Source organism: Caenorhabditis briggsae (assembly GCF_000004555.2).
Source record: "Caenorhabditis briggsae complete genome, chrV, whole genome shotgun sequence".
NCBI classification, from domain to species: domain Eukaryota; kingdom Metazoa; phylum Nematoda; class Chromadorea; order Rhabditida; family Rhabditidae; genus Caenorhabditis; species Caenorhabditis briggsae.
The window spans coordinates 3,717,153-3,739,250 of NC_013488.2; the positions used below are offsets into that span (position 1 = coordinate 3,717,153).

At 38.3% G+C, this 22,098-nt stretch overlaps 8 protein-coding genes across 8 annotated transcripts in view; 3 read left to right on the top strand and 5 right to left on the bottom strand.

The window, feature by feature from the left end:
- Positions 1-548: 548 nt before the first annotated feature.
- CBG10350 lies at positions 549-2,697 on the bottom strand (the record flags this gene model as incomplete). The annotated part of the gene is made up of 4 exons (XM_045236834.1): positions 549-952; positions 2,238-2,382; positions 2,434-2,558; positions 2,601-2,697. 4 exons carry the CDS (start codon positions 2,695-2,697, stop codon positions 549-551), a joined length of 771 nt encoding a protein of 256 aa, XP_045094254.1.
- Positions 2,698-5,013: 2,316 nt separating this feature from the next.
- Positions 5,014-6,644, bottom strand: CBG10351 (the record flags this gene model as incomplete). The annotated part of the gene is made up of 4 exons (XM_002635665.1): positions 5,014-5,417; positions 6,310-6,364; positions 6,422-6,523; positions 6,576-6,644. 4 exons carry the CDS (start codon positions 6,642-6,644, stop codon positions 5,014-5,016), a joined length of 630 nt encoding a protein of 209 aa, XP_002635711.1.
- A 315-nt stretch (positions 6,645-6,959) lies between these two features.
- On the bottom strand, positions 6,960-9,288 carry CBG10352 (the record flags this gene model as incomplete). The annotated part of the gene is made up of 5 exons (XM_045236835.1): positions 6,960-7,146; positions 7,240-7,514; positions 7,668-8,163; positions 8,512-8,852; positions 9,196-9,288. The coding sequence occupies 5 exons, from the start codon at positions 9,286-9,288 to the stop codon at positions 6,960-6,962; spliced, it is 1,392 nt and encodes a 463-aa protein (XP_045094255.1).
- A 2,036-nt stretch (positions 9,289-11,324) lies between these two features.
- CBG10353 lies at positions 11,325-11,994 on the bottom strand (the record flags this gene model as incomplete). The annotated part of the gene is made up of 2 exons (XM_002635667.1): positions 11,325-11,390; positions 11,731-11,994. 2 exons carry the CDS (start codon positions 11,992-11,994, stop codon positions 11,325-11,327), a joined length of 330 nt encoding a protein of 109 aa, XP_002635713.1.
- Positions 11,995-12,596: 602 nt separating this feature from the next.
- Positions 12,597-13,593, top strand: CBG10354 (the record flags this gene model as incomplete). The annotated part of the gene is given in 4 exon segments (XM_002635668.1): positions 12,597-12,704; positions 12,706-12,898; positions 12,964-13,148; positions 13,177-13,593. Coding segments are annotated over 4 exon segments (903 nt in total), but the record flags the coding sequence as incomplete, so codon positions are not given.
- Positions 13,594-14,639: 1,046 nt separating this feature from the next.
- CBG26941 lies at positions 14,640-15,003 on the top strand (the record flags this gene model as incomplete). The annotated part of the gene is made up of 2 exons (XM_045236836.1): positions 14,640-14,805; positions 14,855-15,003. The coding sequence occupies 2 exons, from the start codon at positions 14,640-14,642 to the stop codon at positions 15,001-15,003; spliced, it is 315 nt and encodes a 104-aa protein (XP_045099027.1).
- A 2,296-nt stretch (positions 15,004-17,299) lies between these two features.
- CBG10356 lies at positions 17,300-20,376 on the top strand (the record flags this gene model as incomplete). The annotated part of the gene is made up of 11 exons (XM_045236837.1): positions 17,300-17,403; positions 17,453-17,717; positions 17,773-18,249; positions 18,296-18,419; positions 18,645-18,696; positions 18,938-19,101; positions 19,220-19,524; positions 19,574-19,694; positions 19,745-19,838; positions 19,889-20,162; positions 20,209-20,376. 11 exons carry the CDS (start codon positions 17,300-17,302, stop codon positions 20,374-20,376), a joined length of 2,148 nt encoding a protein of 715 aa, XP_045094256.1.
- Positions 20,377-21,111: 735 nt separating this feature from the next.
- Positions 21,112-22,098, bottom strand: part of CBG10357 — a gene marked incomplete at both ends in the record, with an annotated part of 2,085 nt that continues 1,098 nt past the window's right edge. The window contains 2 exon segments of the mRNA XM_002635670.1: positions 21,112-21,297; positions 21,339-21,620. Coding sequence (XP_002635716.1) covers positions 21,112-21,297; positions 21,339-21,620 — 468 coding nt within the window.

Consider the following 22,098-nt stretch of genomic DNA (forward strand, 5'->3'; position numbering starts at 1 on the left):
GCCATGTCAATCAGGATAAGGAAATAGAGTGGATATCTCATGAGATCTTTTTTTAGGTTCGCTTGATAACAAGCATAAATTTTGTTAGTTTGAGAGGATCATGACATTGTAGATCGATTTTTGGATGCTTGCTATCTTTAAATCTCACATAACATTCAAGCTTCAAACTGTTCATCATATATGAGACCTATTAAAAATGACAGATATGATCTGCGTACTTTCTAACTATAAGACAGTCTGGGAACAAGTTTACAAACCCATCAAAGATGCCAATTACAAAAAATGTCAGCTTTTAAAATGTTTCATGTTAGTTACTACTTAAACTTTTACTGCGACCAGTACACTCTGTGTACTATGAACATGGTTTTTTGAATCAGGTGTTTATTCAGCTCACCATTAGATCGGTTTTTTGAACAACTGTCCTATTTTTTAGCAGCTTCTTTGTTTCCGCAATTTCACTAGTAACTTCATTATACAAATGGATTGGTCAGGTCCGTATAAATTAATAAATTACATTAAATGTGTGTCAGTTTTGAAAGAGTCGGGGTTTAGCAAATTCTACAAGTAGTTGCACATCTCGCTCTGCGTTGAGCCGATGTGTAGAAGGTGTTAGTGCAGAATCCATTAGCGGCCCAGGCGGCACATTGAGTGGTAGTGTCAGCGATATATGATGTGCATGTTACAGTGGATGATCCTGTAGAGGTTACGATACCAGAAGCAGCAGTGGTGGATGGACATCTATTGCAGGTCCTTTGACAGTATGTATTGACAAAGTCTTGCATGCCAACAGTGGTACAGATGGAAAGGTCTGTCTCACAGTTGGTGACAGCGTCCACACATCCTCCTTCGTTGCAGAATCCACAAGATGCTGGGCAGTCTTGAGCGATGATCACACGCCATGTTGGCGAGTTACATTGGGATGAAGTGATTGTGGCGCAGTTGAGACGAGGGACTAGAATAGTTATTGAATTAGAGGAATGTTCTGATTTTAAGCCAATAGATTTTTCATTTTCTTCAATCTCTAAGTTTCTTACTCACATGCCACATTCGAACAACTATATGCAGGCGTCTGGCAGCACAAAGCACAATGTTTGGGACAGGTCGCAATTGCCGCTATCTTCATATCATCTACTATATTAGCTGGCATTGTTGTGGAACGGGTATAACAGGGGAGTGGTCTATCATGATGACGATCCGGAAGAGGATATCCTCCTCTATCTGGGTACAAAACGTTACATGCGGCATCTGATAAGAAATTTGAGCAAGCTACAGCCGCTTGAGTGTACTTGAACTGAAACGCTATTTATATTTTTATTAAAGGGGGACTCCGGTCAATTTTTTTATTGCATCAAAATGTGTTAAAATTTATCTATTTTCAGAATATTATTGCGAATAGAGTGCCGAGTCGACTCGAAAATCGATGATTTTTGTCGACTTTGAAAATCGACACAGTCGACATTCAAAAATTCGAAAAGGCTATTTGTCGATGAAAATCGAACTTTCCGTTGTCGATTTTGCGTAGACAAAAATCGACAAAAGTCGACAAGAATCGACTTTTGTCGATTTTGCGTCGACTTAAAGTCGACAGAAAAATCGACAAAAGTCGACAAAAAATCGACGAAAGTCGACGAAAAATCGACTTTTCCGGACTTCAAAGTAAAATTTCACCTCGAGAAATGTTTTTTTCTAATTTTTTGAAGAAATCATTGTAACAACTTTATTTTAGAGTAACAACTTTATTTTTATGGATAAAAAACAAATAGTGTAAAACTTAGTTTCAACGGGGGTACAAAATATGATGGCAAGGAAAATAGAAGAAAATTCAAAGCGACAAAATTAAAAAAAAGGGAAGAAGAAGAACAAAGTTCAGCATAAGGAATTAATGTTTCATTATTTGGGCCAATCGTTTCCAAAAGTATCGTCGTTATGCTCTCTAGATTCGTAATATTCTTCGCCTTCTGAGTCATCATTCTCGTCGTCATATTCGTACTCTTCAGTCGTCGACGTATTTTCCTTCGTCGTAGATCTGAAGAAAACTCAGATTTTGAGGAATAATAAACTTTAATATCTTACTCCAAAGTAGCCAATGCCGCACAAAGAAGTTGCTGGTTAAGAGTCTTCGGTTTCATCCTGTTTCTTCGGCTATTGTTAACGATGGAGCCGCAGACACTATAATGAAGTGGTCACGTAGTTTTTATAAACCGATTCCCACCTAAACGATCTTTCCACAATTGCACTAGACTGCGTGGGCGAGAGGAAATGCAGAGCGATTCTTTGAAGAAGCGGGAATCTATCTCTGTGAGCTCTCCAAAAAGTAACTGGGTCAGAATCCAAGGCTGGTCTTCCAGCAACCACAAGTGCCTTGTAGCTCGCCATTTCCGCCTGAATATACGTTTTCATTGATTTGGAAACCAAAATTTCAGGAAAATATACCTGGATGCTACTTCCCCCGACTGATAGTCTCTTGGATTGCACAAATTTCGCATAACTAGACTCTTCAACGTGTGCTTTTTTTGGAACTGGGGGCTGTGCTGATGTGGGCACAATAATCAATGACTCTGCAAGAAAATAGTTAACTGTGTTTCAGCAGAATAGAATACCAGAATAAAGCGCAATTGATTCTTCGATTTCTGTCCAGCGTACTCTCATAAGAAGATCCGGCACATAAGAGAAACGCGGGTCGAGATAGGTGGACATTAAAAGAGACTCGTTCTCCACATAGGATTCATACCTAAAATATTATATTTTAGTTATTTTTAATTCTGAAAAGCCTTCCTTGATACAGTTTCATCACACAGGCATCGTCCTAAAAAAGATCGTTGGTCTTGAGACGACGCGTAGGTAGTGAGATGAGAAAACTGAGGTCACAGTTTGTCCGTTATTTTGTTTTTCGAAGTATCGCCACGCTTTAGATTGATTTTGTGACGAATACATCTGCAAAAAGCAAGAATGTCGTAAATGAAACAGAAAAAAAAACAAAACACTCAAAAAAAAACAAGAAAAATACGGTTTTTCAGTGGAAAATTCGATGAAAAATGCCTGTTTTTCATGAAAAATACCCCGGTCACAGGCAGTTTCTAGGTCACCGGTCGTGTAGTCCTCTCGGACAATAAAGTCGACAAAAGTCGACAAAAGTCGATTTTCTGTCGATTTTCTGTCGATTCTTGTCGATTTTGAGTCGATTCAAAATCGACAAAAATCGACTTTTGTCGATTTTCACTTTCATCGACTTTTGAAAAGTCGATTTTCTGTCGACTTTTTGAATGTCGATTTTTGATCGAGTCGACGAAATCGACACCGATTTTGACGATTTTCGTCGATTTTTGTCGATTGTCAACAATCGACACAGCACACTAATTGCGAAAAAATTCGAAAAAAATACGAAATCCCCAAAATCGCCGTTGAAAAGGAAAAAAATTCAAAAAAATGTGCCGCCGAGGGACGAGGATTTTCAGTGAGAAACCTAGGCCACGCGAGCGGCGCGACTTTCTTACCGGACAATTTTTCCTGATTTTTTTCGCTTTTATCTCCAACAGGTAAAAAACGTTAAAAAACACTGTCGGCCACTTGAAAATAATGCTCTCAGGCGCCGTAGCCTAGGTTTCTCACTGCGCGGGAATTCAAATCCTCGTCCCTCGGCGGCACATTTTTTGAATTTTTTTCATTTTCAACGCCGTTTTTCGGGGATTTCGGATTTTCTTTGATTTTTTTCGCAATAATATTTGAAAAATAGATAACTTTTAACACATTTTAATGCAATTAAAATTTTTGGTCGGAGTCCCCCTTTAATTTCGGCGGTTTTGATGGCTTACTAAAGATTCAGTTGGAACGTAGTAAGTGCAGTTGCAGTCTCCACTGATTAAAGTAGCTATTGGATAAATAATAGAGAATAATATTAGGCTAGCAAGCATTTTGAAACTCGTTTTTGAAAATTTGCGTTTTCGAAAAAATTTCACTTGTGGAGAATCAAATTTGTGCGATACGTTTTTGTCTCGTTTTTTTACATACCATATGTTTTTATATAGTACAAAGAAATGTTTGTGCATCTGTTGAACATGTTGTATGTTGCAAAATTATTCCAATCTTTTGCCTGCTTGATTCGACAAATAATAAATGATCAGTTTTTGTGAATGGTCTGGGCCTCCGTGGCAGGAAACAACGGAGACCACGATGGGTTATGGTAGTTGAATTTTTGATCTTCAGAAACTTATGAAACGAGTCGGTTTATGCACCTCCAGCGCTGAACCTCCTGGCCTTTACGTACGGAACCTGCAATCTTATGAAGATATTTCGTACCTTTTAGTCATGAACTTTTTCCGAAGGTCTACATTAGCTTGCTAAAATAAACCAAAAACCTGGACCAGTTTTTCATCTGCCTATATAAAGTCAATGTGTTCACCATAAATTAAACCTAATAAACTCGGTAATCTTCCTTATATAAAACGCTAGACGCGTCGGTTGGTCCTCATGTCACGCTGTGGACTTTATGGTTTTCAAATGAAATGTTGGCCGCCACCAAAACCGAACCCGCGGCCTTCCGCACGCACACAGCTGCACCGTGAGGGCCACACCAGGAGAGGAAAGGGAAGGCGTAGATGTTCGACAGTATGAGAAAAAAAAATAGAAAAGTGAGTAGTGAAGCGCCGAACAATTAAAAATGCTGAAAAGCGTCGGAGGCGCGGCAAACAGAAGGCTGTAAAAATATACGAACTTTGCAAGACATTCTGAGAACAACCCCACAGAAACATCCATAGATGAGATCTTTTAAAATACTACTAACCCGATTTGATGGCTGGTTTTTCACTACGATGAGTACTCTCTGTGTATGTAGTGTAGACAGTGTTTGGTCAGCTGCTTGTTAGATCGATTTTCAAACCATTTCCTTTTGTTTTGTAGCTTCTTCGCCATCAATTTATTTTATTCGCAACGAATGGGTTGGTCAGGCCCTTATAAACAAATAAATTACATAAGTAAATGTTTGTCAGTTGTGAAAAAGGTTTAGTCAATCAGAAGTTAGCAAATTCTGCAAGTAGTAGCACATCTGGCTCTGCGTTGAGCTGAGGTGTAAAAATTGTTGGTGCAGAATCCATTTCTAGCCCACGCTGAGCATTGAGAAGCGGTATCAGCAATGTAGGATGTACAGTTTCCAGTAGATGATCCTGTAGAAGTTACAGTACCAGATGCTGCAGTGGTGGATGGGCATCGGTTGCAGGTTCTTTGACAGTAGGTATTAACAAAGTCTTGCATACCGACGGTGGTGCAGATGGAGAGGTCGTTACTGCAGTTGGTGACAGCGTCCACACACCCTCCTTCGTTGCAGAATCCACAAGATGCTGGGCAGTCTTGAGCGATGATCACACGCCATGTTGGTGAGTCACATTGGGCTTTAGTGATTGTGGCACAGTTGAGTCGGGGGACTGGAATAGCTATTTTATAAGAGGAATGCTTTGATTTTAAGACATTAGGTTTTTCAGATTCTTTAACCTCCGAGTCTCACATCTGACTTACACGCCACATTCGAACAACTATAGGCAGGCGTCTGGCAGCACAACGCACAATGTTTGACTTTGGAAGTCGTATAACACTTTGGAAGTCGTATAACAAGCTAGCGGTCTATCTTCAAATGCATCTGGAGTGGGATATCCCCCATTATCCGGATACAAAACGTTGCATGCAGAATCTGATATGACATTCGAGCAAGAGAGAATATTGGTAAGTTTTAGAGGATCAAAAACTTACCAATAGTTTTTGCCTTTATTTTTTCACCTAGCGTATGTTTTATAGTAAGAAGACGTGTTTGTACATATGTTTAACAGTCATGTTCCATTTTTTTCAGAATTTTTTGCGAACAGCAAAGAACAGCGAAAAACGGGAACATGTTGGCCATTGCAAACTGTCTTCAATCTTTGCCTTGTCGGTTTGACAGATGCACAAACAAAAAACGACCGGTTTTTGTGAATGGTTTGTGACTCCGTGGTAGGAAACAACGTCTGAATAGCGTTTGGAACACCGAGCCGAATCAAGACCATGTCAACAAAAGATCAGATACCGTAACACCTGTATTAGAAGGGCCGGCTACTATATTGCTCCCATATGCCTCCGGGGCTTTTATGTTACCGGGGCCCTTCAATTAGAGGGCGCCCTTTTGTTTTTCCAAGCCCTTCTCGGAGGAATCTAATTTTAGAGAGGCCTTCCATCAAAGGAGCCCTTCTAATACAGTTTAAATAAGGCATCGTGGTCCGTACTTGGTGCAATTTTTGGTTTCAGTTCAAATGTCTGCAGGTACAGGTTTATTGAATCGAAGCTCACCGGTTGGTGGTTTTGCATAGGGAATTCCTAGATAGCCATCGACAATTTTGGTGTCCTTCAATTTTAGTATTGGTTTTTTTGAATTCAAAAAGATAACATATGTATAACTCACATGCCTATAAATATTTCCTTGAATTGGTCCACATGAGGCGTGCAACTTCTCCGGATTTTCCTCTCTCTCTCCAGATGAGACAAGTGTCCTCCCATGATGTTTCTGTGAGAATTATCTTTTATCATCTATTTCCTTTTATATAACAATTTTCCACCCGTCGTGTGTCTTGTGTGATCAATTCATTTTGTTCGAATGCGAGAACGCTTAACCTACTATTTGACATCCTTTATCTCGCTTATGGAAAGAGATACCAAAAATCTGACAACTAAAAAAATGTAGATCATAATATGAAAAACATTTTATCAGTTAACAGATTTTCGATATCTGATATGGAACCGAGATAATTGAGCACAAAGCTCAAGTATGTGTGTTACAAAAAGAAATTTGTTAAAGAAAGACTAACATAGACTTATCTGCCACCTGACTGATTAATAAATACAAAAAATTAAAAGGCTTTACTAAATCAACAGTTTAAGCATGTCAAAAAATGGGGTCAAGAGCTTTGACAAATTGTAATTTATTTTTTAAAAAACCGATATCATCTCCCATAGACAACTTCTTCCAAATTCTTGTTATTATCTCGAATCATTTTAATGAACTCCCAGCGTCCCTTATGATATTCCTCTCTCATTTCGCCACGTGGATACGCGATACGGTAGTGGCGTTCCGGATGGTCCATTGTGTATGGCTCCCAATGAGAAAGACCATTTTTGCCGTTGGGATTTCTGAAAATTCGACCATTCAATGAGCGCCGCGTAGCATACTGTATTGCTGTTTCATCCCACATTTTTTTTGAAAGAATTAAAAGAATAACTCACCCATATTTAGCAAAGTTAGCATACATGGTTGTCATTGTCTCAATCATCTCCCAATCGGCATCATCAGGTTTGAACTCGCTATATAGTCCTTCTCCTAGGATGTATCGAAGGTCCGTACAATGAGTTGGTCCAACAAAAGGCAAGACTTGTTCGAGCTCTCCGAATCCACGTGGATTCACATAGTCGAAGACGTAGAACCAGACGTCGTTGCCGTATTTAACGGAGGCTTGAGCGCATGCAATAGTCCCACCATTGAAAATCGTGTCTCCGAGGAACTAAAAACGATTCTGTTTGGTACTGTAGAAAGTCCCCCACACTTTCAAATTTGAGCTCTAATATCTCAATTCCTAAACAAGATACCAAAAATGTGTCAACTGACAAAAAACTCTTCCGATAATATAATAAACAATTTATCAGAAAAAACTCACATCCACCAATTTCTCTTTCAACTTCGCCTCATCGTTTGGATCCACATTTTTAGCATAAAACTCATAAACTTTCTTTCTATTCTCCTCGAACTTCTCCCCTGTATCCTCCTTATATGACACACAAATCATTTCCTTTAGTATCTGATCTGCAGGTCTCGGATCTCCAGTCAACGAGAAAAATAGGCCTTCATGCTCTGCGACGCCAACCATCACGGATTTCTTTGGAGCCTCTTTTCTCAATTCATCCAGTGGTTTAGACAGGAAATCACCATCAATATTTGGTTGGTAGATGAAGTATCCGGTGACAGGCAATTGGTACCCGGTTAGTTTGTCCATTTCTTCGATTGGCTTGTGCTTGAGCCAATTTAGAATCTCCTGAGAGTCATCGGATCCTTTGTATCCAATATGTTTGATGTATTCCAGACAAGCTTTGGCTTCATTTCTGCAGGTTCTGCAGGCGAATTCACAAAGTGCGTTGCCGGACATTGGGACCACTCTATGAAAGAGATCTGGAAGAAATAAATCATTCTATTATTTGGAATCTAAGTCATACCTCTAGAATGAGGACTCAACGACAACATATCTACACTGACTCCACCCGCACTCTGCCCGAAAACTGTCACATTATTCGGATCGCCGCCAAAAGATCGAATATGGTTTTGGATCCATTTCAAGGCCAGAGTTTGGTCCCATAGGCCAAAGTTTCCCCGGCACGAGTCATCTCCAGTTGAGAAGAATCCTAGGATCCCGACTCGATAGTTAAGCGTCACTACGACTACATCCTTGAGGGGTAGGGTTCTCAAAATAACTTTTGTTCAGTAGAGCACGTTTGGTGCAAGCTTACCCCGATACCGAGTAATCACAATAGTCTCTAGAAGCTGACAACTCAAATCCGCCACCATGCACATACACCATCACAGGTCTACCAGACGTCTTGAACTCGTCAGACTCCCATCGTGGAGCAAAAACGTTCAAGTTTAGACAGTTCGCCTCGTCGGGAATGTCATCCTTATGAAACTTGATCATTTCTGGGAATGCTCCAGATTGTGGGCATCGCGGTCCGTACTTGGTGCAATTTTTGGTATCAGTCCAAATGTCTGCAGGTACAGGTTTTTTGAATCGAAGCTCACCGATTGGTGGTTTTGCATAGGGAATTCCTAGATAGCCATCGACGATTTTGGTGTCCTGAATTTTAGGAAATTAATTTTTTAAAACCAAGAATTGTTGGGCCTTATCAACATTTTCGGACCAACTAAATTAGATATGATAGAACTCGACAAGTACTACAAAGCGATACTAATTGAATAACTGCATTTTGTCTATGAACAAAGTTACAGATAAAATGAACCTGGGCACGGCAATTTTCCGGCATGTAACTTTGTTGATAAACAAGACACCGTTTTGTAACCAATATTGTTTTGTAGCCCTCGTCTAATTCTATCATGTATAATTCAGTTGATCCAAAAATATTGATTTTCAAAGAAAGGCCCGGTTTACAAGTATGGAATCAACTTTAAAAATAACTCACATGCCGATAAACATTCCCTCGAATTGGACCACACGAGGCGTCCAACTTCTCCGGATGTTCTTCTCTCTCCAGGTGAGACAAGTGTCCTCCCATGGCCTTTTTTGAAGCCTATCTTTTATCAACCATTTCCTTTTATATCATTTCCCAACCCATCGTGCATCCCGCGTGATCGGTTCATTTCGATCGAATTCTGCGATTTGATAAGCAAGGTGAGCGATACAAAAAAGGACACATTTGGACAGTTTTTGATAAAGAAATAGTTCCATGAAGTTTTGAGAAAAAATATTGATTTGATAAGACTACACTACAATCATTGTAGCCCCTTCAATAGAACGCAATGTTAATCTTCGGAAAAGATTATCACAATTTCGGTAGGAGACATCAAAAATCTAAAAAATACAAGAATGTTGGTCATATTATGACAAAAATTTTATCAGTGAAAAGATTTTCAATATGATATAGATACCGAAATAATTAAGCTAGAAACCTAAACTTCGAAAGTTTACCTCCTCGGACACATAGAATATTTCAATCTTCACAAAGAGAAAATCTGAGACTACTCTCATCTTATCTAGGCTTCCTGGATTCAAAATTATTTTTCAACACCTTCACTCGCACGTCCGCATGAAATTTTTCACCTGCAACCAATAAAAAGACAATTTGCAGTCTCGCGTAGATTTTGAAAATTCATGAGTCAAGATTTCTGACATGACTTCTATATTTTTGTGCTTTCCATGTTTCCAATTTTATTTTAGCTTAATTTTCAACATTAATTGACCAATTTTCATCGCGGAAACAAATTTTCAAGGACTCCACAGAGCACAGTAGTTTATCTGCTTTACATTAGCCTTTGATTTTCCTGAAATAGAGACTTCAAAGGAGTTGAAGCTCTATCTTCAAAACAAGCTTACCGATAGATATCAAAATGATTTTTCCACTTTTCAAAATATTTTCCATCCGTACAATTCACCATTAGTTTCGAAATATTTCATGAAGCGTCTGAATTTCAAACTACATTCAAAAAGTTTCGACAGCTTTTGGAGACGCAGACATTTCGAAAAGGTTTTTTTGTTACGAAATGATTATGATACTTCAGCCAGGGTCAGGTTCTGAAATGTCAAAATTCTGAAATTTTGGAACTTTTTCGAAGTTTTTATTAAATTTTCGGAAAAATATCGAAGTTTCACATTTTTGTAAGAGTAGATTACTCCAGGATTTTTCTTTTTTAAGCGAAATTCAATCATTTTCTTTAAAAAAATTTTAAAAATCAGGTACCCGGGTCGACCGGGCCGGGCGGGCCGGAAGAATTTTTTTCGATTCGGCCCCGGCCCGGCCCGGGTCACCGTGTCGGCCCGAAATTTGACAAGTATGGTGCAAACTGAATATGAACAAAACAATCGGGTTCAAAGAATAGGGTGGAAAATTTTTTGATGAAAAAAATTCAAAAAAACTTTCAAGTAAAAAAAACCGAAGAAAAGAACTGATTCAAGGAATCACTTGTAAACATTAGTTGAAAAAAAATAGTGCATCAAAAACCAAGTCTTGTGCCATTTGTCCTTCACGGAGAAGAGAAATAAACGATTGTGAAACTTGACAAAATATGTCGGCCGCTTGAAACGTGCGTAGTATATAAACACCATCTGTTTTCACATTGTTGTCGGTCCGGAGTCGATGGATTATCCGACAAACCGCCCCTTTGATCCCATCGACATCCCAAATTGACCGTCATTTTTATGGGATTGAAACATGTGAATCTTACATTTCCGGGGTTTAAAGAAATATAACAGAAGAAATTTTTTTTCATATCTCACCATTCCAAAATTTCGGCTGTAAGTATTCAAAATTGATTTTCAAAATTCCGTATTCCTGTGATGCTTTCAACAATTCTATGCATTTAACACCATAATTCATACATCACCGAATAATATTTTCCTCTTTTTTCAGACTTCAGATGTTATGTGGGTTGCTTGCTTTCGTCTAGCCCAATATGCTATGCTAACTTATTTTCTAAAATTTTGAAAAAGGAACATTTTTCATTTTATTTCACACAGTTCCAAACCACAGCAAAATGAATATCTCCTATTTCGGCAGTGTTGATTTTTTCGTCTTATCTCTGAGTTCCATATTCATCATTGAAGTTCCAGTCCATTTCTTTGGTGCATACTGTATCTTATTTCAAACTCCGACATGAAATCCTTGAAATGGAACCTTCTGAACTTTCATTTTTGGAGCGTTCTCTTGGATTGGACTTTAAGTTTCCTAGTTTGTCCATTCATATTTCATCCTGCAATTGCTGTAATGTCATTGGGGTTGATGAGCAAATGAAGTGAGCCGCTCGATATTCAGTATTATTTATGTAGTTGTTTGTTTTCAAGTGAGTTTATTTTAATGTGTTCCAGAAGCAAGGCTCTCTAAAATGACGGCCGGCCGGCCTCGGGTCCAGTCAGGCCGTCGGGCCCATCGACGGCGGAAGAAAGTTTTTTTCATATTCCCTTCAAAACATTAATTTAGTAGATTTACCAGAATTCTTCTTACATAGGCTACAAATACAAAAAGAGCGATTTTTCGAACATCGACGCCATACTGTGTCATGATTTCATGACTTAAGTATTGATAAGCATACTCATCAGGTCTAACGATTTCAGTTCCGGCTGCCCATATAACTCCGTTGGAGAATGTATAAAGAACCCAGAAAGCCAATATCCAGCTATCAAAGTATTTAACCCATGCTTGTTTCGCCAGTACACAAGCTCGATACTTAAATTGTACAGCCAGAAAACCAATAACGGTTCCATACATTGTCGAGTTCAGAAAGTACCTAGGATAATGAGGTACATCTGGGAGGTGGGTTCTCGAAAACACTGGTTATGGGTATCTATTGGCGGCCTAGCGGCCGAGTTTCCGACAGCCTTGGTTCTGAGGTCACATCGCGCGAATTTTTCGAATTTACTATTAGTGCCGGTATAACTGATTGCAATGGGTTATACCGAAAATGGCACTAATATGTAGTAAACATGCAGTGGAGAAATGTGATGCCAATTTCAAATTATTTAAATAATGTACTCCCTGCACCTACCTCCGAGATGTACCTCAAGATCCCATGTACCCTAGGAACTCAATATACCCGGGCGGACTGAACTCTTACCTAGAGCTTTTTCAGATTCTGATTTCGAACTTCTGAATGTGCTACCCAATGTGAAGTATGCTAAACATCCATTGTAAGAGTGCAGCAGCTGAAACTATTTCTATTTTTCAAAACTTTAATGTCCGGAGTATGAATACCGGTCTCACTAAAATATCACAAGCACTGAACCAAAGAAAATGTTTTTTCCACATGACAAACAACCCCTCAGTAATACCTACAAAGCGGCACCAAGTTTCAAAAGCCCTCAAATACGAACAACTTTTCCTACTTTGCAACACCCGAATTCTTAACAATAACTTTTCACATCTTAACCATTATCGACATTCCCATTCACATGTTCGGCGCGTATCTTATTCAAAACTCTAAATTGTATGCGATCTGTGAAATGGAGCATGTTGAATTTACATTTTTGGAGTGTTCTTTTGGACTGGTTGGATGGTTTTCTATCCCGTCCTTTTATGCTCTATCCAGCTCTTGCTGGGTATACAGAGGGAGTTTTAGTGCGGCTTGGGATGTCTACAGCTGCGATGGCTTATCTATTTTTCACATTATTTTGTGGTAGGTGCAAAAAAGTCCGAAAAAATGCTCTGGCCTACCTTCTTTAAAACCATAAAGTATTGCAGCTGTTACAATATCCATATTTGGTATAATGGAAAATATATTCAACATTTTGTTTGCTGAAAACCATATCTGGAGGAAAATTCGATTTCCCTATTTTATGATCAATTGGATTTTTGTATTGACCCATTTTTTGTACCCAATTTTTAACACTCCAAATCAAAAACATGCTATTGAATTTCTGAAAAATGTAAAACCAACTGACTGTTGATTTTCAGAGACTTCCAGAAATCGACCCATCGGTTTTCCGCCATCCAAATTTTCTTGTGCTATCCCTTGATTTGAAACCCGTTTTTCCAATAGTTCTTGCGTGTTTTCTCGGCACCTGGCAAACTATGGTTTTTGTCTATTTAATAGTTTCGAATCTGGAAAAATGTGCCAAAACAATGACCCTATCTAAAACGACGCTAAAAATGCAGACCAAATTTTTGAGAGCTATTTCGATTCAAATTGTTGTACCCCTTATCGTTCTCGCAATGCCAATGTTTTACATTGGAATTTCCATTGTTGCCAATTTCTATAATCAGGTCCTGAACATTCTGATCACTATCATCGTGTCCACTCATGGATTGGCTTCCACATTTGTTATGTTAATCATACATGAACCATATTGGAAATATTGTCGCACACTTTTTGCGGGAATCGGTACAAAAGTTTCCGCGAACAAAGTTGTGATCATAGTCTCAATTACGAATAGGGAAACTCAACAAGCTGGAAGACAAACCTAGAACTTTAATTCTTTTTGATGCCTAATTTTGAGTTTTGAGCCAGTTTATCTCTGTTCCTGGGAAAGATATCAAAAATGGTTAACAGATAAAATATTTTTGATGATTTGATAAAAATTTTATCGGTTGCCCACTTTTTGATACCTTCTACAAGAACCGAGATAAATTGGCTCAAAGTTAGCTGTGTTGTTTTGATAAATGATGTGTGGAATTCAAATTTTCTTTCTAGCAAGATATTTTTGGTTGTCTTGGATTATCTTCTATTTTCAGAGTTTACAGAATTTTTGGTAGTATTTCTGGAATAATGCGAACACGGGATAAACCAATTTGATTATCCAAATCAGCTCCTGTACGATTTTATGTTATCTGAAGAAATAACACGTCAGCCAAAGTGAGCTGAAAACATTCGTCTAGAAATTTGGTATTGCAGATAACAGCGGTTTATGAAATAAACATAATATTTATTAAAGAAAAAAATAGAAAAAAAACAATGTATTTATCGAAATTTTCATAATATCGGCCCTTGAGGAGTTGAACTTGTGGGCCCACCGTTGAAGGTGTCGAGTTAATACCAGCTGAGCTACGTTGGCAGAATTTGCGTCAGGCGTTGTGTGAACACCGATCACTGTACACCGTTACGTCAAAATACATACTCTCGTCCCGAAAAAAAATCCATAAAAATTTCCCCTCCCTTTAACGAGATTGTTCAATACCATATCTATGAAAAAAAAAGAAAATATGTTGACAAAACCTAAACTTCAAACCTGAAGACGTCAGCACAAAATCCCGGTGTCAATCCCTATTTGATCCGATCACTTGCACTATCTCGAATGCACACGGCCCCATAATCCATACCTATGGCCGGTTTAAGAATATCCGATAGGCTTGACATCTTCATTTTCATTTTCCCATCACACTCTCATCAGTCGGAATAACATAACGTCTCCAAAGAGAAAATGCTCCCCGCCTTAGATTCTTTGGATCCTTGCACAATTATGCTACTAATTTCAGTGCCCATTTTTGTCGTCGTGTTATTTTTCTTTGTTTGCCAATACCGGAAAAACATTTTGTACATTGAAAAGTGTGCAGTCTATACGAATCGTGGCGCGAGATTCAGTGAAGGTGAGCCATCAATGAAAGTAATAATTTTGAAAAAAACTGATTTTTTTAGATTTCGCGATACCTCAAATCATCATTTCTCCGGGACGTCGTCAGCCAGAATTCCACGATTCTGCTCGTGCATCACCGATTCCATTTTTGAAAGACGTCACTCCAATTGATGCTTCCAGATTGTCACCTCCTCCGTTTCAGAGAACTTGAGAAATTGAAATAAACACTTATCAAGTTGAAGTTTTTTTTTTGGTTTGGACTCTAAAAGAAGGGAGAACAGGAGATTTTTTCCGGGGTTTTTTTTCAACATTATGTATTATCTCAGGCCTTCTGACCTTCAGGGGGTTATTAAACCTGAGGCCTCCTGGCCTGAAACACTTCAAGGGTTTACAACCATGCGATTCGGTCATGTCATACGCTTTGTACTTGATATGCCTTTTTTGGGTACGACCCCGGTCCATTTTGGATTCCAACGCTTCTATGCTTTGCATAAAGAATTCCGTAATCTCCGCAAAATCGTGATTTGTGTCTTCGAATCGAACTTCGATCAAGTTTCGGACATGCCACCCTCTCCTCCCTCTTCTCTCTGCCTAATTGTTTTCTTCGTGATCTTTCTAGGTGTATAGTGTGAACTGACGATTTGTATTCGAAGAAAGTTGAACATTTCGCACTGCCTGAGTGGATCAAGAATCTAATGATAAGGAAGTTGGTGTAAAATGTCATACTTGCTACTGGGTCAAAATTTTCTCACTGCGGTTTGACGTTGAGTTCAATCATTTCAATTTCTATTAGAACTAGTAAAAATGTGTCAACTAATAAAATGTTGATTTAATTATAAAAAAATCTTAGTTGATAACTTTTTTGTATCACTAACAGCAACCAAGACAAATTGACTCAATATTAGAGGTTATTCTGTTACAGTATGTATAATACAGTTTGAGTTTTGAATTCCAGTTTGGCAGTGGTGTTTCGTGGAATAATAGAGCTAATTCAAACTTCAGATAAGCCTTCGAATCCAACATTGAAAATTCTTAAACGTTCCTCAATCTTTTCTCGTATTAATCCTGCATATTGGACATTTGTTTTGGAAGTCCAACCGGTTCAAGTTGTGACATCTTCAAAATCAATCAAAACTTCTAAAAGACGGCCACTACTTAAAGAAACCACTTTCAAAAGCCAACACTTCAAAAGAAAGTGGTTATCTCTCCCCGATTAGTCTTACGTTCACTGAACCCAAGACCAAGTCTTCCTAACAAGGAAAGATTTCAATCTCTTCTATGACTTTCTGATCTTCCACAAATCTTATGCCCGGTGTATATTCTAAAAACTCGTTTCTTCCGACCTGCGTTGTGTGGCCATAATAAAGATGTGTATTTTTGTAGTGAAATTGTGTCCACTAACATTTCCAAAACTTACAATTAGATTCGGAAAAAAATCGTTTCTATGTTTTTCTTTAATAGATTGGTGTCGTGAAACATCACATGTTTCACGATTCTTTCTAATTATCAAACAGAGCGGGCAAAGCCCTTGTAACTTTCTTTCAGGTATGAATTTCTCCCCCAAAATTCTACTGGTCCAAGCACTCCCCATTGCCCTCCAATCGACCTAACTATCCTACGGTTCCGGATTTCAAACTGCCGCCCAAGGAATGATGACTGTTATCAGAGGAGCACGCTTGCCGACTACGCTGATTTCACTTGGTTCCGTCTCGTTACTTTTTTGCTTCGCTACGTTCCGATGACGTCGTTTGTTTCTTTTAAATTTTTTATCTAACTTGTTCTTCTTTTCTTTAACTTGTTTCCCCCTTAACTGCAACCCTCCTTATCGTCTACGCGTCCCCTTTCTTTTGTTCTCTCACTCTCCCTTTATGCTATATTTTGTCTTTTAGGCCCAATCTAGATTTGACATTTCTTTTATGATCATTATTTTCTAACAGCCCAAATCAAACATGATAGAAATCAACGAGTACTACAAATCCTTGAAAATTTGTGTTTGGTCTATGAATGAAGTTACAAGCCATGAAGCTGTCGGGCCGGGGCCTGCTTGGTTTTCAGCCCGTTTCGTCCGTGACTTTATTCAAAAACAAGATACAAATTTCAAAGTAACATTATTTTGTAGTACTCGTTGAGTCCTATCATATCTTTTGTTGGCCAGGAAACATTCATCCTGGAAGAATCCCATTTGACTTAAAGTCTGGGTATGCAAAACTATATTTCTCAGCTTTTCGATTCTAACCCTTAACGTCGAATTATGTATTCCAAACATATGTATGTGTTTCTCAACATTCCAGGTGCATATTTTACGATTCGGATTCTCACAAAACCCGATGGAAGGCCAAAAGTCCAACCATGCTTCTTCCGCATCTTATATTCACACGCACTCATCTACAGTATGCCAAACGAGAGAAGGCGGTGCCTAGCGTCAAAAATTGGCAAAAAAAACTAGCAAGGAAAGCTAGGAAAAATATACATTAGCGTATATATTTTTGGAACATTTTCTGAAAACCATGCGACAGGATTTACAATCATTAAGAGGGCTCGCTATAATATTCGTGTTCCTGTACCATCTGTATCCAGCAATTTTCGTGAATGGATTCTTGGGAGTTGATATGTGAGTGCAGAAATTCTTAACTTTTTCAATTTTTTTTTGTAATTTTCAGCTTTTTCGTCCTATCCGGATACTTGATGGCCAGAAACTTGACGAAGAAGAAAATAGAAAAATTCACAGATTTTACAACTTTTTACTACAAACGATTCAAGAGAATTCTTCCATTGTATTATCTTATAGTTTTGATATCTTTTATACTGGTCCATTATTATTTGGGTCACTTTTGGTGGGAAATCAACTGGAGATACTCGTTGGCTTCCCTGTTTCTAAGCACTAATCAGTTATTGATAACTGATTCTAGAGAATATTTCAAGCAGGTTGGTTTGAAATACTGTAATTGCAGAAAAACTGAAAATGAGATTATATTTTCAGTTCCTGGCTGACGAAAAATCTCCAAATGTGTTCCTCCATCTATGGTCGTTGGGGGTGGAAATGCAATTCTATCTTATTGCCCCATTTATATTACTGGCTCTTCAATGTCTCAAAAGTGATACCCTGAAATTCATCGCTGTCCTCCTGACTACAGTAATCGGTTTCATACCGTTTCTCCTTCTCAATGCTCACTTTGCATTCAATTTCATGCCATTGAGACTTTGGCAGTTTGCCGCAGGCTTTTGTGCACTCTTTTGGAGCAAAATAAATCCTGAAGAAGAACTTCCAGAGAAATCAAAAACCACAGATAGCCCAAAGCGGACCCTGCCAATTGGAAAAGAAGATTTTGTGACAGTAGGAGTAGCTGTACTCATATTCTGTGTGTTTCCCAGCCGCCTGGATGTCCATGTTATAAGACCAATTGTCACCTTAACTACGGCATTTTTGATAGTTGCAAAATCCAAGGAGAACAAGGTAGTCAAGTTTGTGAGGAGTCAAAAAAAAATGGATAGAAGATTTTCAGCTTCTGAAACTCGACGCGCTAGTTTATACAGGAAATATTTCGTACATTGTCTATTTGGTGCACTGGCCAGTATTAACATTTTTCTCGATCAAGGAAACGTTTCAATGTAATTTGCTAGTGATATGTGAGTTTTTGTTTTTTAAGACCGGCTAGGATTAGAGGAATTACGGTAACACTCGTTTTAAAGGTGCTACTTTTGTGCATACTTGCGAACCGTGCCTTTTCTGGTCCTCCGCGTGCTTTGCCATAGTTTTTTAAAAAGTATTAATACTTTTAGACTAACTAATTTAGATAGGATAGAACTCAAAATAGTACTATTTGGAGATTTGTACCTTGTCTATGAACTAAGTTACAAGTCATAAAGTGACCGTGCCGGGTCTTTCTTTTTTGTCTGTAACTATGTTTATAAACAAGACACCATTTTCCATTTGATAGTACTCGTCGAGATCTATCACAATTAACTTAGTTAATCTGAAAATATGAATCCTCAAAGAAACTTAAGCAAGAAGAATCGGCAAAGGCCCGGTCGCAAGTATACTTTTGTGTGTAAATTATGAGCCACCAAATACCGTCGAAAACTTCGGTCTAGCCCATAAGAGCGGCAGCAATATGAAGATCATGGTCCCAACATGACTACCATAGCCCCTTCCCTCCTACCATGGCCCCATTTCTCCAATCACGGTCCCATCACCAGGTTATCCCCAAAGAAAGCCCAAGATCGGGTCGTCGGTTCCAAAGAGCTACCCCCAATCCATCCCTTCGACCTTATTATGGTCCTTTTCGCTTTGTCGCGGTCCCATCTTTGGGTCCCATTTTGACACCTCTGTTCTGGGATGGACCCAAAAACTTATATGTCAAAAAAGAGCATCTCTAAGACTAGCCAGTTTTGAATTTCATATTCCTTAAACCTTGTTTTTCTTCCAGTACTCACCATCATCTCGTCCGTCCTATTCCACCACCTCTACGAAAAACCGTACCTGCAGTTGAACTGGATCCAGATTGTATCTCTTGTCTCTAGTCTGATCCTTGCTAACGCTCTCGTACAGTACAGCGTCCGTGAACATCATTTCTGGGGGCGGACTTATTCCCCGGCAGTTCAAAACCTTATCGATGCTAACGAGGCATCACAATATAATTGGGCAAGCCCTAATCTGAAAGATGAGTGTGTGACGAAAGATATGAAGCATCCGGACCAGAACGCTAATGGTTACGCGTATTGTCTCTTCCCGGTAACTTCGAAAAAACAACTTTTGGAAAAATGTTTTTAAAAAATTTCAGCCTGGTAATGGGACACTAAAAATCAATGACATTGGAAATAGTTATGCTGAGAATCTAAATGAGCAGATTCGAGATCAATTTCATTATAATTATTCCGAGTTCAGATATCTTTCGGTTGTAGGTGAGTCGGAAAAAATTTGGTCCACAATAGACCAAAAACTTGATTTTCAGGAGGATTCGGAACTTACAACGCTCCATATATAACAGATATGTACCGTCAGCAAGTTGAGAAATATAAGCCAGATGTGCTTTTCATCACAGCAAGGTTCTTGAATCTCGATAAATGTTTTTCATGCAAATATGTATTTTTTTCAGATTCTCCGACGATATTAAGCTCCCAATTAAAGAAAACGACGAAATCGTACAACAAATCAACGATAACATAAAGTTCTTCGAAAAACACGTCAAGAAAATCTATATCTTGGGATCCATGCCATTGGTCCGTCTGAACTTTATGAACCATTTTCTACAGTATGTCATCAACAAGCCAGAGGACTTGGAGCAGCTAAATTTGGACCAAAAAATTGCGGATGAGGAGCGAAAGAACGCTGTGGAGAGGTTGAATAGAGTGAAATGCGAAAAGTGCAAGGTAAGGTACCATAGGTACCATATCTATCGAACTGTCATGTTTTCAGATCTACGACCTTAGCCCGGTATTTGCAAAAAATGGAAAGTACCTAACTTTCGACAGAAACACTATAATGGCATATATAGACAACTCGATTCACATCACAGGAACTGGATTTAAACTTTTGGAGCCAACGTACGCAAAACTAGCTAGAGAAGCTACGGATACGGTGTGAACTTGATCATGACGACTGAAGAAGAACTCTGTATTTTTGTGTTATTTCCAGTGGTTAATTATGTATTGCTTTAACAACGAATGAACTATTCGATTTTTTATCGTGATGCCTTATTGCTATTCTCAAGTTTGGTGTATTTTGACCGTTTCTGCTTTGAAAGCTGCCTATGGGTCCCTTGTCAGGCAGCTGCTCCTAGGTGGTTGCAAAATTTGAAATTTGTTGTGTTATACTTCGAATTCAATTAGGTTTCATATTTCACACATTTTCTCAAAAAAACAAAACAATGCTGGGCAGTTGTCTTTTTGAGAATACATATTTGGAATCTGTTCAAACTATTATATTTTATGATATTGTAATTACACCAAGTGTTCCACCAACCCATTGTGCAGTTTTAAGCAGTGGTTTCCAGTACTGGAGAGGTATCATCATGAACGGGAGAAAACTAGTCCGAAATTATTACTTTTTTTGAAGGAGTTCTTAAAAATATATTTTCAGTAAGCTGAAAACAAAAATTCCTTTGAGAGTAGTTTGAGTAGAGATAATACATCATGTTCCTATAATTATCTAGACAGTGGGATCCTATGGGAGTATATAGTTAAGTTCTAGTTCAAGTTCTGTTCCGGAAGTCACACTATGAATCTCGGCTTCGTAGATTCACACTGGTTTGTTTTGTTGGTTTTTGTTTGGTCCCACAGCAACCTTCAAAACCAAGCCGTACTCACGAAAACTTTCTGTTCACTTACAAAGTATAGTTTTTCGATAACTCTCCACAATAAACATAGTTGGCAATGGGTCCACAGCTGGATAAATGACAATTGTCGCTGAAACAAAACTACTCCAGACACCAACTTCAATATTTAGCATTGGACAAGAGAAGAGGATTCCAGCAGGCCCATACATTAGAATTAAGGGGATGAGTGTCTTAATTATGAATGGTTATTATATTTCTGAAGATATATTACTTGAAAAACGAGCGCGACAAACAGTTGATGTTGAATGGATTTTGTGTAAAAGGAAGACATTTTTGAGTTCTTCAATGCCTTGGTTATTTTCACATAACACTTGATTCCAAAATAAACAACACAGAATATTGAGGAGGATGTGATGATCCAAATACACGCCATGCCAAAGAATGTGGACCAAACTGGCGAAAGTTGATTGAATTCGCTTAGTGAGTGGTATTGGACAATAAAATATGATATATCCTCAATTCGAGTGTCACAACCTTGTAAGAGAGAGATTCTGAAATTTATTGTTTAATGGAGCTTTATGTATGCACGCTCTCCCACAGAACAATTCCGAACTGCAAATTAATTTTTGATCTACAGAAAAAAAGTTTGGCGCGATCACAATTGCAGGTCTAAAACCATAATTTCAGAATGTTTCATCTGATTTTGTGGAGTTCCAAGATGATTCAAATGATTCTTAAAAAATTAATTAGTCGTTATAGATTCATGTATGGTCGTTTTCCGGAAGAAAAAAATGTCAAAAATGGTCATTTTTGAATGTTTTTTACAGATAAAATCTATTTCCTCTTTCAGTTTTTGACATTTCTAGGAGTCAGCTCAAAAAAACCGCAATTATTTTTTCTACATTTTCTATGGATGAATTTTTAATTTGTCTGATAAAACTTTTTTATAATTCAAAAACCTCATGAAATTGCACAAAATAGCATTTTTGCGTTGTTTTTTGATTATAAAAAAGTTTTATCAGACGAATCAA